General features: G+C 47.0%; 1 protein-coding gene across 1 annotated transcript in view; it reads left to right on the top strand.

The window, feature by feature from the left end:
* The window catches only part of APBA1 (amyloid beta precursor protein binding family A member 1), an 82,710-nt gene that overhangs the window by 51,240 nt on the left and 17,877 nt on the right, over positions 1-13,593 (top strand). Inside the window, exons 5-7 of the mRNA XM_052645112.1 lie at positions 8,506-8,538; positions 9,576-9,662; positions 10,551-10,736. Coding sequence (XP_052501072.1) covers positions 8,506-8,538; positions 9,576-9,662; positions 10,551-10,736 — 306 coding nt within the window. The remainder of the gene's footprint in view (positions 1-8,505; positions 8,539-9,575; positions 9,663-10,550; positions 10,737-13,593) is intronic.

Here is a 13,593-nt window from a genome sequence, read left to right as displayed (position 1 = left end):
GATCTGAGCCACAGTCAGCTGAACTGGCTTGCTTCACCTAAAAGTAAGCAGTTGATCAGATCTTCTCTAGCTAATCTGAACCAAGTCAGTGCAAGGCTAACTCGGTTCAAACCAGCCGTAACCTGTTTGCATCTGTTTTGTCAAGATTTAAAAGGAGCGAGCTTGTTTGATCCCTGAAACCACTTTTGTCTAGTTTTAAGTCATTCACAGCTAGTTTGAACCAGCCAAACTAGCTTGAACTGGTTTGAACTGGTCTGACCCCATGGCAATGCAGCCTCTAGAATACCCACAACGACGCTAGTGCCCCTAGAACCGTGGCCAAGCCGGTGGTGACAGGGACCCTGAGGGTGCCATCGTGTCATTCGGGCGCGAGCCCCTGAGGCTGTTCTCAGCTAGAGCCGCAGGCATTTCATCACCACCGAAATCAGAGCTGGGGACGTCGAGCAAGTTGAAATAGCTTAGGACTTGCCAGATTTGGTTCTGTCAAGTTTCCATTGGTCAGAGTCAACTCCCTCCTCAAGGGACTGTTCCCTTTATGTGTCTTGTCTCTCACACATCCCCAGGCTTCATCCTGAGCTTTGTATGGCAGTGTGGAACGAGAAGCAAGAGTCCTTAACTCTCTTCATCAAGGGAAGAATATTTGTTGAGCATTTATGTGTGCAAGGCTGTGCAGGGTCCTGGGAGGGAGGAAAAATAGTGATTTATAAGGTGAGATCCTTACCCTCAAGTTCAGCAGCACAAATGAGAACTGAATTAAGCCAGCAGATGTACAAGGGGGTGCCGGAGGAGGAGAGAGGGGTGTCAGGATCAAAAGGCCACAGGAGTGTGGGGCGCCCTTGTGAGGTGAGACACTGCCTGGAAGCCTGAGGGAGGAGAGAGCAGCAACCACGGAGGTCGTGGAGGTCACACAGAGCAGGGGTGGTACTTCACGTCCTTCTACCCCCACTCCCACACCCCTCCTCCAGGGCTGGTGCTCGTCTCACGAAGTTGCCCATGCTCTGCTATGCCCTGAATAGTAGACAAGGTCAGCGCTGGCCCTGCCCTTCATTACCCATCACTGCACAGGAAGCCCATGCTGCAACTTTTGATAGCACTATTGACAATTTATTGGCTTCCCTAGTGGCTTAGATGGTAAAGAATCTGCCTGCAACTGCAGGAGACCCAGGTTCGATCCCTGGGTCAGGAAGATTGCCTGGAGAAGTGAATGGCAACCCACTCCAGTATTCTTGCCTGGAGAGTTCCATGGACAGAGGAGCCTTGTGGGCTGCAGTCCATGGGATTGTAAAGAGTCAGATTCGACTGAGGGACCAACACTACTACTACTATTTCTACTACTACTGCTGACATTTTAGGATTTAGGATGTATGATCCAGAGAGTAATTTACAGCTATATCAAGTCCCACCCCTACCTCCAGAGGTGCATCTTACCCTGTGACTCCCAACTAGACCACTTCCTGACTATGTATCAGACCGACCCTCCTACCCTCTGGGTCCTTCAGACGCAATAATGCTGCTGGTAGAATCTCAGGTTTCTGTTGAGCTGTGTGTCAGAGCTTGCTTGATCTTTTACCCTCTCCCTGAACATAAAGAGGTGACATTAATACCTGGAGATGTCCCCACAGTGTTTTCCATGTTAATTTAGGATCTCCCAGGTGTAGAGTTCAAGAATGCACAAAACTCCCTGAGAATAAGCTGCTTTTCAGGCGTTATCCTGCCTTATCTCATACAGGAGAACTTGAAAAGCACAATCTTTAGGGACAGAGTTCTGGCTCCTCCTGTCCCCATGGTTACCAGATATGTTATGATTATAATTTTGTTATATCAGCATTTGTTAAGTAAACCCCCCAGGTGAGCAGAAGACTACAAGAGAAATTGAGATGGAGAAGTTTAAGACTCAGCAGTCCTGGAGGAAGCACCTGCACACCTAGAGAGGCCACGTGGGGAGGCAGGCAGGACCTGGGCACATGCCTTTACTGGGGTCCATGGGTGGAATGCTTTGAGGTTCCCAGATGAAGGCCAGATTGGTCAGTGCAAACCAAAATGGGGTTTTTCTGAGCTCAGTGGAGGTATTACCTAAGGGGCACCTTGGGGAAGTTCCTGGGCAGCCGGGGGAGACAGGGCTGATGAGTGAGGGTGGGGTCCCTTTAGGAGCTGACATGTGCGTGTGACTCTGCGGGCTGCTTTCCATAGCATTTGCGTGCATGAAGGGAATAATACCAGTTTAAGGTTCAGGCAGGCTGCTTGGCCAAACAGAATGGATGCTGAGGCAGTAATACCATGGAGTAACTTAGCTGAATTCTTGACCCAGCGCTTAGTTTCCTGGGTTAATAATGGTACTGTTAGCTCTCCCTGGGTCAGTGGGAGTACAGAGACCCTGGATGGTTCTCTGATAGACAGGGACCACCACTAAAGGGGGTGTTTGGAAAAGAGGCAGTGCTTTTGGTTGTTGCAGTGTCCTCTGGGACATTTTTATTGGCATGAGAGTCTAGAACCAGAGATCTTTGCCTCCCTGTTAGATCCAAGACAGAGCCACATGACAAAGATTTATCTCCTCCAGATTGCCAGAGCACCTGTTTCCCTGTTGAGGCACACTACCAGGGTCCATTCAGGTGAATTCTCCAGAACAAAGCAATAGTCCACTCCTGAAAGAGTACTGAGGAGCCCTGAGACCAAGTATTGCATGTTGCTTTGAGATGAGTTTTTCCTGGTTTCTGTTTATTGACTTCCTGATGGGTCGTCCTTGACTCCCACAGCTAGAGTAGTCTGTGTTTCTGCTGCCCTGAGACACGTGTGTGTGTTCAGTGACCTTAAGGGGACAGCAGGCACAGCCACATCACCCAAATGTAGGGCAGGTCTTGGGAGAGACCCCAGACTCCAGCATCCTCATGCCAGACCCCTCCAAGGGCCAAGTGCTCTGCACGTTATACTTTCTGATTTCCCCAGTGGTTTCTGAGAGTGTTCTTTTCCATTTTTAAAGTCCAGCTCCCTGATGAGAAACCAGAAAGTTTACTTTTGAATCTTCAAAAAGGATTAGTATCCAGAAGTTCCACAAATCATTTGAACAAAAAATTAGAAGGCTTTGTCAGTCAAAACAGGCAAGACAGGCTCTCTGATTATAAATCCATTTTAGACCTGCCTAGAGCAGAGTAAGCAGCTGGAAAATGTATATTTATTTTTACAGCAAATTGCTCTAGTGTGAGGAATTCATTATAGAGTGGTGAGATTAAACAGTCGCATTTCATGTATAAGTATCATTTCACAATGTGCTTCTTGCATCTGAAAGGAATGTTGCCTATCATTAAATATTTTCTGCCTCGTGTTCCTTTTACATCCATTTAAATGCCTGTCAGATTGTTTGCCTTTACAACCAGCTTGCCACTTTTTCAAATTATAAGTGGAGAAGGCCGCGTTCAGAACCTGTGGTTTATTTCCTCGCCCCCAAGAAAGTTACTGTGGGGATGGTTCACAGAGACTTCACCACGTGCACGGGGAACCAGGGGCTGAGAGCAGGTCTCCAGATGAACTCGGGTGGTCCAGGGAAGCCTGCACTGGGGTGCCCACATGCACTCCCTTCTCTGAGGAAGGTGCTGCGTGCTTCTCCTAAAGAGGCTGGCCTTTCAGGAATGAGTTACTCTGGGCCACCTCTAGAGAGAGGCAGCACAAGCAGAATGAGGCTGCCGATTTTCTAGCCACGCCCATCCAGGAAGGAAGGGGGGAGGGATGCTCTGTGGATTTATTTGGAAACCCATTTAGTGATATCCTCACCACAAACTGGAGTAATTCCTGGCTTGACCCTCTCCTTCCTCTGCCTGCATTGTTTATTTGACACGATGGATGCCAGGGAGGCCTTCCTCTCAGGAGCCCCGCTGTGGCCCTGTGTGTGAGGTGCTTTTGCTCTGAGCCAGCTCTGCCCCTGATGTTTGGGTTTCCATTTCAAAGCAGGCTTTAATTCCTGGTCTGTCCGTCAATTATGTGGTGTCTGTCACTCACGTAGCACCAACTGTGGGCTGACATTTAATAGTGATACTGGCTTTACACTTGGAGTCTGAAGAATTGCAGTTTTCTTAAGTTACAAATAATGTGCAGGTGTATTTGCCAAAATGGGGGGAAGATTTGGAGTTGTGGTTTTTCTAGATATGAATCTGGCTCGAAAAGCAAACTGTCCCTGTGCAGGAGCCCTGTGACAAGGCCTCTTAGCAGATAAAAATCAACCACGTCCTTGACCCTGAGAAACCTGCAGTCTCGTGAGGGAGCCAGGGAGAGTGTTTAGGTAACCGAAATACAAGGCAGGCTGAGGAATCTGTAACTAAGACATTTCCATCTACCAAAATGTAAGATACAAGGGACATCTGAATGCAGCAGCAGAGCTAGAGGGTATCTGCCATTTTTTTGCAGTTTTTTTTTTTTTCATCTTTGCACCCTCCCTAATCTATTCTTTCTGCCTTAGTTCATCTTTTTTTGAGAAGTAAGAATAACCTTCCAGAAAGCTTCCCATATGATTTAGAAATGCATTAGAGCAATGGTCCTCAAAGTGGGACCAGCAACAGCAGCACCAGCTGGGAATTTGTTAGAAGTGCAGACTCTCAGGCCCCAACCCAGTCAGAAACTCAGGGAGGAACCTGTTTTCATACGCCCTCCAGGAGGTGGTAATGTATGCTGCAGGTCGGGAGCCGGCCCCTGAGAGAAGTGTGGACCATCCGTCCAGTGTGAAGGAGCCTCTGTTCTCCAGCTGTGCTCTCACATTCTGGTCAAGTGCAGCGCTTCTCACTGATGGGGTCCCATTGGCAGATAAGCACAAGAAACACCGCCAAATAGATATTTTTGGAATCTGTCACGTGTATTTTCCTAGCAAAGGCTCTGAGAAGTCCTGTACTAAGGAGATTTAATTCAGTTTGTTTAACCAGAAGCGTCCACAATTACTTGAAAGCAGAATACATTATCCCTATGGTGATACCTGATCGTCTTGTTGCTGGGATTCTTTTAAATATGTTTTAGGAAAAACTTCCAGAGGGCGCTTTGCCCTACGCTCAGTCAGTATCTAAAGCAGGCAGAGACATCCCCTGTACAGCCAGCTCACTCGCCCCTTCCTCTCACTGCATCACCATGCTCCGTTTCACCCTCATTCCCACTTCATTCTCTGCTCCTCCGCTGAAGACGGGGCGAGGTGCTGAAACTGCCTGAGCTGTAGAAACTGCTTCGTGTGCACGCAGTGTGGTGTGTTTGTCGCCATGGCATTTTGGTATTGTTTTGGTCCACACATTTTTGTAAGGCGTGTTCATTATCAAATATTCTTACATCTGTCTTTACTAGCCTGCCCCAAAAGATCAGATTTTTTTTTCCATTCTTTTATGGAGAGATTTTATTTAGGTGTTTCAAAATTATGATTGAATTATAAAATGAGAATTTCTGTTAGTGTAACCTTGTATAAGCCAGCTGATTTCCCATCTGACCAAAAGAAGTCTGTGGTTGATAAAGAAGATGTTGACATGGATAGCAGCCCCTTTACGTACATTATCTCATTTACTCCTCCAAATGGAGAGGGTGGGGAATCCTGTGAGGTAGATATCATTAACCCCATTTTACAGACGGACTGAGAAGTTTATAGAGGAGAAACGTGTCCAGCTGGCACCGTAGCAATTTGGAATATAGAATTCGATTTCCAGTTTAATTATCTGTTCTGCCACTTAATAGCTGTGTGACCATGGGCAAGTTAATGAGCCTCTCTGTGCCTCAGTTTTCTCTTCTGAAAGATGAGGATGATGCACTGCCTGCCTCACAGGGTTATTGTAAGCTTCTATATTGATACATGTGAAGTGCTTAGAAGGATATGGGCATGTGCTGAGTGCTCAGCCAGGGTTAGCTGGGGAAAGAAAAGCTAGAATAGTCAGAGGATCCCGGGCATAACTAGCCTTAGAGGGTCTTAGCAACAGCAGGTACTCAGTACACGTTGTAGATGGAGTGATTGGATGGACTGTGCTGCACGTGTCCTTTGGTGACCACCAGCCTGCTGATGGTGAGCCCCAAGTCTCATGAAAGCCAGGGCTTTAAATGGATGTTATCAGCCCCTGCTTCAAGATGCATGTGGGCCTTAAGGCTTTAAGACCTTTCTCTGCTGCTCCAGCTTCTCATTCTGGCCCTGACCCCCATCATGATTTCCAAACTTATGCCTAAATTTTTAATTCTAATTTGCTTCAGGGCACTTGGACATCATAAGTGATTTAAAGGTGGTGTTACTCTAAGTGTACAAAATATTTTTGACTTCATAAAAAAATTCTCAAAACGCCTTTCATGGAACTCGGTTTGCCTTTTGGATCCTCTTCCTCATCACCCATCCCAGTAAAAACAGAAAGTGGGCGTTTCATTGGTGGCAGGCTTGCTTTCCTTTGAGAGGGGCCCTTCAGATTAGATTTCTCATCCAGCAGGCGAAGAATTTTGACCAAAGGCCATTAAGTTTTGGTTTCAAAAATAATGGAAATTCACATATTACTGCTGTATCATTTCAGGAGAGGTAAGAAGACAGAGGTTAGGCTCTTACAGCAGTTGTTCATCTTGAGGATTATAACTGGTACAGATCAGGAATCTGTGTGGCACAGCAGCAGCCTAGGGCCGCTCCTTGGAAGCACAGATATTTCCACTGTCATTGTAGCAGTTAGGATAACACTTGCAGTTGCTGCCTCCAGACTTTCCCATAGTAGACTGTTTGATCACGAAGTCTTGACCATCAGTATGAGTTGTGGGGCTGGGGCTGCCCTGGTCTCCTGGGTGTACCAGATCAGCTGTTCAGTGTTTGGGTGGCTGACTCATCCAGTTTCTCCACCATGAGGTAGCACAGACAACACAATTAGTTGCTTATGAGTAGTGGCGTGTGGCTGAGAGCAAGAGCTTTGGCACCAGGTGAGTACCAAGGGTGTGAGGGAGCTGCTCTTCCCACACCCCACCCCCATCACCACAGCAGTGCCCGTGGTTCGGCCACTGACTCACCGTCGTTCAGGTAATGTCTGCGTGTATATAGCAGGCCTTACCAAAGCCAAGAGATTGCATCCCGACCCAGGCAAATTATAATCGTCTAACATCATAATCTTTTAAGAGCAAACACAAATAGAGTGCTTATAACACACCAGGCACTGTTTTGAGAGCATTGTGTATACAGTTGACCCTTGAACAACACAGGTCCACTTATACCTGGATATTTTCCAGGAGTAAATAGTACAGTATTATGTGGTCCAAGATCAGTTGACTGTGTGATTGGTAGACTCTAAGGACACAGAACAGTGGGTGCAGAGGAGCTGAACTGTGTATACAGAGGGCCAACTGTAAGTGATACCCGGATGACCCCGTGGTTGTTGGCACCCCTAACCCCACATTGTTCGAGAGTCAGCTGTACTCATTTTATCCTCACAACAGCCCTATGAAGTAAATTCTGGTTTTACCTTCATTTTACATTTGAGGAAACTGAAGCACAGAGATGTTAAGTGTCTCATCCCAAGTCACAAGACTAGTACGTAGCAGAGCCAGAATTCAGTTTTGGACAGTCTGGCCTCAGAGTTTCTACTCTTACAGAACTCTGCTATCTTGAATAAATCTTATATCCATTTCTAGTTAGCAGTAGGCTTTATTGAAGCCCTGGTGACTCAAATAGTAAATAATCTGCCTGCAGTGCAGGAGATGAGAGTTCGATCCTTGGGTCAGGAAGGTCCCTGGAGAAGGGAATGACTACCCACTCCAGTATTCCTGCCTGGAGAATTCCATGGACAGAGGACCCTGGCGGGCTATAGTCCATGGGGTTGCAAAGAATTGGACACAACTGAGCGACTAACACACAGAAGTTTTATTAAGATTATACAAATTTAAGGCAAGAAGTATTACTGGAGTTAATAAAGAGGAAGAACAGTTGATTCAGAAGTCTATAACAAAAAGATAACTAGGAAATCTTCAAATGTGTTTAAATTAAGAACATAAATAAGGTTTCAGAGAGGAAATCACAGTGGAAATTAGAAAGTGTTTTGAATGAAAGGATAATTAAATTGCAACATATCAAAATTTGTGGGATATAGCTAAAGTGGAGATTAGAGGGAGATTCATAGCTTTAAATATTATCAGGAAAGAAAAAAGTTTGAAAATCCATGATGTAAGTTTTCATCTTAAGCTAGAAAAAAATTGGCAAATTAAACCCAAAGTAGAAACAAAGATATAGGCTGAAATCCATGAAACAGAATATAGGCATACAATAAAGGAAATCAGCAGAACCAAAAGTTGGTTCTTTGAAAGCATCAATTGCAGTTAAGTATAAGGCACCTCAGTACATGTCCTTCCTCCCTGCCAACTACCAAATTCTGATTTAGGAAATCAGTAGTCGAGTGGGATTTTTTTTAAAGCCAGTCCACCTCCCACAGAAATGCGTTATACCACTGTCGATATTAGATTGTCAATTCCCTTTTCAACTTTGAGTCTCTGCAAATTCTTTTCTAACTGTTCTCCTGTCTCTGTTTGTTCCATGCTAAGCAGATGGCCCAGAAATTAGCCAAAAGCAGGAAGAAGGTGCAGTACAAACAACTTCATCAGCTTGATGTTATGCCTGTTTTTTTTATTTTTCATTTATTTATGTTTTGCCTTTTTTCTTATTTCGTGTTTTTGTTTTCTGCATCCAGCAAGTTTTTGTTCAGATTTCTTTTTGAACCGCCCCATAAGCCAACGTTTCTCAAAACTCAGTTGCCCAAAGTGGCTGTTTTCTGTTGCTCATTAGTCATCTCACTCCAGAGGAAGGCCAGGGGGCAGACTGGGAATGCTGAAGGGATCCTGCAGTACTGTGCAAGTGCCCACCGTTCAGGAGCATTCACATGGCAGGGACCTGGGCCTGCTCGATTCTAGTTACGTTTGATTTGTGGATTTGTCAGATTGCTGGATGCAAAAAAGAAAACTCGCTAATAACCACATGTGTGCAGAGTCAAGCCCTAAATGAACCAGATTGGTGTGCTTTTTTTGGTTGTGGAGCTTCCAGGTGCTTAAGAGCTACCCGTGGGACATTGAGGCATTGGGGCTCGCTCTTAATGGGGTGGCTTCTGAAGTGGGTACTGCTTCTGTGTTGCTGTGGTATGTGGGAACATGAAGACCCTCTTACCAGAACTGCCTCCAGCTGCCTTGTCTGCACCTGCTGTAAACATCGACACCGCCCCCCACCCCAATCTCTTGAGCAGGAGCAAACTCTGCCTTCTCCAAGGTCCTGGGGGTATGAGTCAGTCACCCTGATTCCTTCAATCTGCTGGGCTCTGAAACCCTTGCAGAAAGTGCCATTCACGTCATTGTTCAGAGAGTTAGGTCTGCTGCAGTGAACTACTGCTTCCCTGGCAGAAGAGGCAAAGGGCGTCCGCGTTTCCCCTGTAGCCTGGAGGTGCTCGCTCCTGTCCCTGTGTCCGTCCTCTGTGTGGCCCCTCTGGCTTTGGCAGCCTCATTCTGGAGTCTGAATCGCTGTTCTGGTGACTGTGTCTCGAAGCTTCTGTGTGTGAGTTAAGCTTGCTCCCACGCACCTGGGTCAGAGCAACATATTAAGCTTTCCCTTGGTGCGTTTTCCTTCTCAGGCTCCTGAAGGTGAATCTCAGCCAATGACCGAGGTGGATCTCTTCATTTCTACCCAGAGAATCAAAGTGTTGAACGCCGACACGCAGGTATTAATTCGCCGGCTCCCACCTTCCTAGGGGTGAAGCTTAGCATGGCAACCAGGAGATTGTGCCCTTGTCTGTCAGGCAGCTGTGCCCAGATGCTGGCTGGCTTCCACACAAGCTCGGAAGCCCTGTCTGCAGTGCCTGCTGCTGATGTAGGGGGTGGGGGTTAGGGAGGGACTTGTCAAGGAAGGTTGGGGCTGTTAAAGATCAAAGGGAAAAACAAGCCACAGATATTGTTTGTTAATAATTCTCACAAACCTTTGTCAGAAGATTCATGAATTTAAACAGATTAGCCTTTCAAGAAATTTTGTTTAAAGCCACACGTACACACGTTAAGCAAAACACAGTAATTTCATGCAGATTATTTATTTTTTTAGCTTCCGCACCAGGGGTTTCCCAGGTGGCCCTAGTGGTAAAGAACCCGCCAGTGAAGGAAGTGCAAGAGATGTGGGTCCGATCCCTGGGTCAGGAAGACCCCCTGGAGGAGGGCATGGCAACCCACTCCAGTATTCTTGCCTAGAAAATCCCATGGACAGAGGATCCTGGTGGGCACTATAGTCCAAAGGGTCGCAAAGAGTCAGGCATGACTGAAGCGACTTAGCACGCACCCACAGAGATTCTACTGGTTGTAAAATGATTTAAATTCCTTTTCACATACCACAGACCACTTCCTGCTCTGGGTTATCACCAGTCAAGGGAATTGCCCCCAGGTCTGGGTGGGTACATGTAAATTTGCGAACACAGTGTTTGCAGTGAGCCCCAGAGCACCGCCACCCACTCCCACACCCGCAGCATGTGTGGACTGTACTAGGCTACGCTGTGGGTGGCAGACTCTCTCTGGGGTCTTAGATGATGCTCTGGACTCACCAGCCTCTCCCGTCTCCCCTCCAGGAAACGATGATGGACCACCCTCTGAGGACCATTTCCTACATCGCGGATATTGGGAACATTGTTGTGCTGATGGCCCGCAGGCGGATGCCCCGCTCCAACTCCCAGGAGAACGTGGAAGCCTCCCACCCATCCCAGGATGGAAAAAGGCAGTACAAGATGATCTGCCATGTCTTTGAGTCTGAAGATGTAAGGGTGGCCTCCTCTCATCTCCCTCCCCGTGATCTGATCTGAGCTGCCCTTGGGTAAATGGGTTCCCTCTAGTTCTCAGAACCTTAATCATAGGTGAGACAAATACTTATTGAGCACTTACTATGTGTCAAGCCCTGTTTTAGTGCTGGGGATATGAGGCTGAGTAAAACAGATAAGGTACTCCTCGTGAAGGTTGTAGAGAGACAGAAAATGAATAGATAAATATACTTAATGTAAAGTTAGGCAGAGGAATGTTTACTCAGGAAAAACTAGGTCAAGGGATAGAGGGGCAGGGGCTGTTTCAGGTAGAGCAATGATCAGAGTCCTTGCAGAAGTCACATTGGAGCCAAACCTGAGTAGAGTTGAGAGTAAGGAAAGAACAGGTGCAGAGGCCCTGAGACAGAGGCCTGCTGACGGAGTATGGGGAAAGGCAAGGAGACCAGCCGCTAGAGGGCTGTGCAGGACTGCCCTTTCCTAACAGGAAAGTCGGCGTCCCTGCCCCTCCCCACCACATGGCATGAGCACCAGCCGCCCACTCCTTTGCAAACCCAACTGCTCCTCCAGTCACAAAGCCAGGGATTCCTGACACCCATCTCTCCACATGATAAAGTCAGCAGGGGAAGCTAATTTAAAACAGAGGTGGGGCTCCTCCTTCCCTTCAGCCTTCTTCTCCAGTTGTCCCTAGAATTGCTGGCAAGGCCACCGGGCTTCAAGCTATTTCAGCACCATCCTTTTCCCAAAGCTCAACAGGCCTTGGCAGCTCTCTCCAGGCCGGGGCCACAGCCCCACGATGGTTTCAAACTATAGAGCCTGCCCTGAGATGGCCAGGTCATTGCCATTGACTGAGATAAATTTTCCTCCTGCCACAGTGAAACAAGCTATCTTTCTCATATTGAGCAGAGAGACCTTATCTACTTAAGGAAAATTGCCGCCAGTAGCCTTGGCTCCTTAAAAGGGGCTGTTTTTCTGCCAGAGAGTATTCATTGAGCCGCAGTAATGGCCTGCCTCTAAGAAGTTAGGAGTCAGAGGCAATTCTCCAGGGAAGCAGAGCCCTCATGGCTGTAGCCTCAGACAGGAGGAGACGCTTACATGTTTGTACCAACTTTTACTAGTCTGGTTCTCAGCTCCAGAGACAGGTTGCTGAGAAGACAGAGAGCTTTGAAGCACCTGTCCTGGCCATTGTCTCCACTTTTCCTGTGAAACTGAGACCAAACTTGCAAACTGGGAGAAGGTTCTTATAAAGCTCCAACAGAGTAACATTTAGAACATTGTTTCATGTGTCCTGCAGGCCTGCGAAAAGATGGCATTAGCTCTGCCTACCAGACATGAGGTGCCCGTTCAGCCCTCAGCCACCTCTCCCAGGCTTGGTGCTCCTAAAGGAGGACTTTGTCTCTCTTGGGGCTCCTTTGGGTCTGTAGGGGAGACAATGAAGGGGAAGAAGGAAGAAGCAAGAGTGGACCTAGAAATCTTTGCTTCCAAGGCCCAGGATAGAAGAGGAGAGCATGGGCTCCAGAGCTGGGAGACCCACATGTGAAGCCCACCTCCATGTGCGGGCTGTGCAGCTGCTCATTTTCTATAGAACAGGCTGCCATGTGGCTCAGGTAGACCCAGCAGAGATGAGAGTAGTCTGAGCTGTTGGCCCGGTGCCTCCACTCACGATGGTCGGAAAGCCCACTGACTGTGTTCTCAGACACTTTTTTCAATTTGTCTGTTCACACGAGCCTCTGATGCCCGCAGCAATGCCTTGGCAGGAGGCAGTGTGGTGGTCCTTGGCATGACATGTGATGTCACCAGACTCTCAGAGTGAGAAATGTTAAGCAGCATTTCTTTCCCACAAGCCAACCATGCAGAAAGTTCTGATATCACTGTTAGTTAACTGCTTTCAGCAAAAATGACTAAAGATAGGGAAAGGAGGGATGGAGATGAGAGTTGTGTGTTTGAAACATTGCCCTAGAGCATGTTGTTGTTTTGTGGGTTTTCTACCCACTGGAGTTTGAGAGAGCAGCAGTACCAGGGGTGGGCAGGAGGTCGGCTCTGGAATTAAGCTGCCAGGATTCTCAGCCTCCAACCCCACCCCAACTTAAGCTTTCGACCTCCTTTTCCTCATCTCCCCAATGCAAACAAGGAAACAATACGTACGCAGTTTTAAAGTCTAAGAGCTCTGAGAAACAGAAGAGATTTTTGTACTCATTTGGCTGATAAGCTTGCTCTGAGCTGCGATGAGACACTTTATAGGATTTGTCCAGCTTACTGTGAATCTCACACATTTTGTTGCAGGAATATTACTGAGTGTGTTTAGGCACTTCTCCAAGCTCTAGTGGGGTTTTTACACAACGTATGATGTATGCACTCTGTTACCTTTCTAAAATTTGAACATTTCTGAATTCTTAAACACTGCCCTCAGAGCTTAGGATGAAGGCTTGTGGACCAGTCATACTTTCATCATAGACTTGATGTGAATTTATGTGATGCTGTTTATATGGGATGTGATGTGGCACAGACTTGGTTGCTGCTGGCTCTCCCAAGTTGTGATGTTGATTAATTAATGCAGGGAAAGGTTATCAAATTCCAGTGCAGGAAAAAGATCAACGGAAGTAGAGTTCCCATCCTGTGAGCTGTGTGACCCTGAACAGGTTCCTTTGTATCTCTGGGCCTCTCAGCCTCCTCACCTAGAAAATGCAGGGTTGGACTCGATCAGGGTTCTCAATTCTGTTGGACCCAACAGTCCTTTCACATAGCAAATATTTTGTAATGCCCCGCTCATAGACAATATGAATGAAATTCATAGATCATTTAATCTCCTTTTCTGAAAAAGTTTTCACAAAATAACCAAATTATTGCCATAAATGTAATA

This window comes from Budorcas taxicolor, chromosome 8 (assembly GCF_023091745.1).
Source record: "Budorcas taxicolor isolate Tak-1 chromosome 8, Takin1.1, whole genome shotgun sequence".
Taxonomy (NCBI): domain Eukaryota; kingdom Metazoa; phylum Chordata; class Mammalia; order Artiodactyla; family Bovidae; genus Budorcas; species Budorcas taxicolor.
The sequence above is the reverse complement of the archived record's forward strand: the minus strand, read 5'-3'. Positions and strand labels throughout refer to the sequence as shown.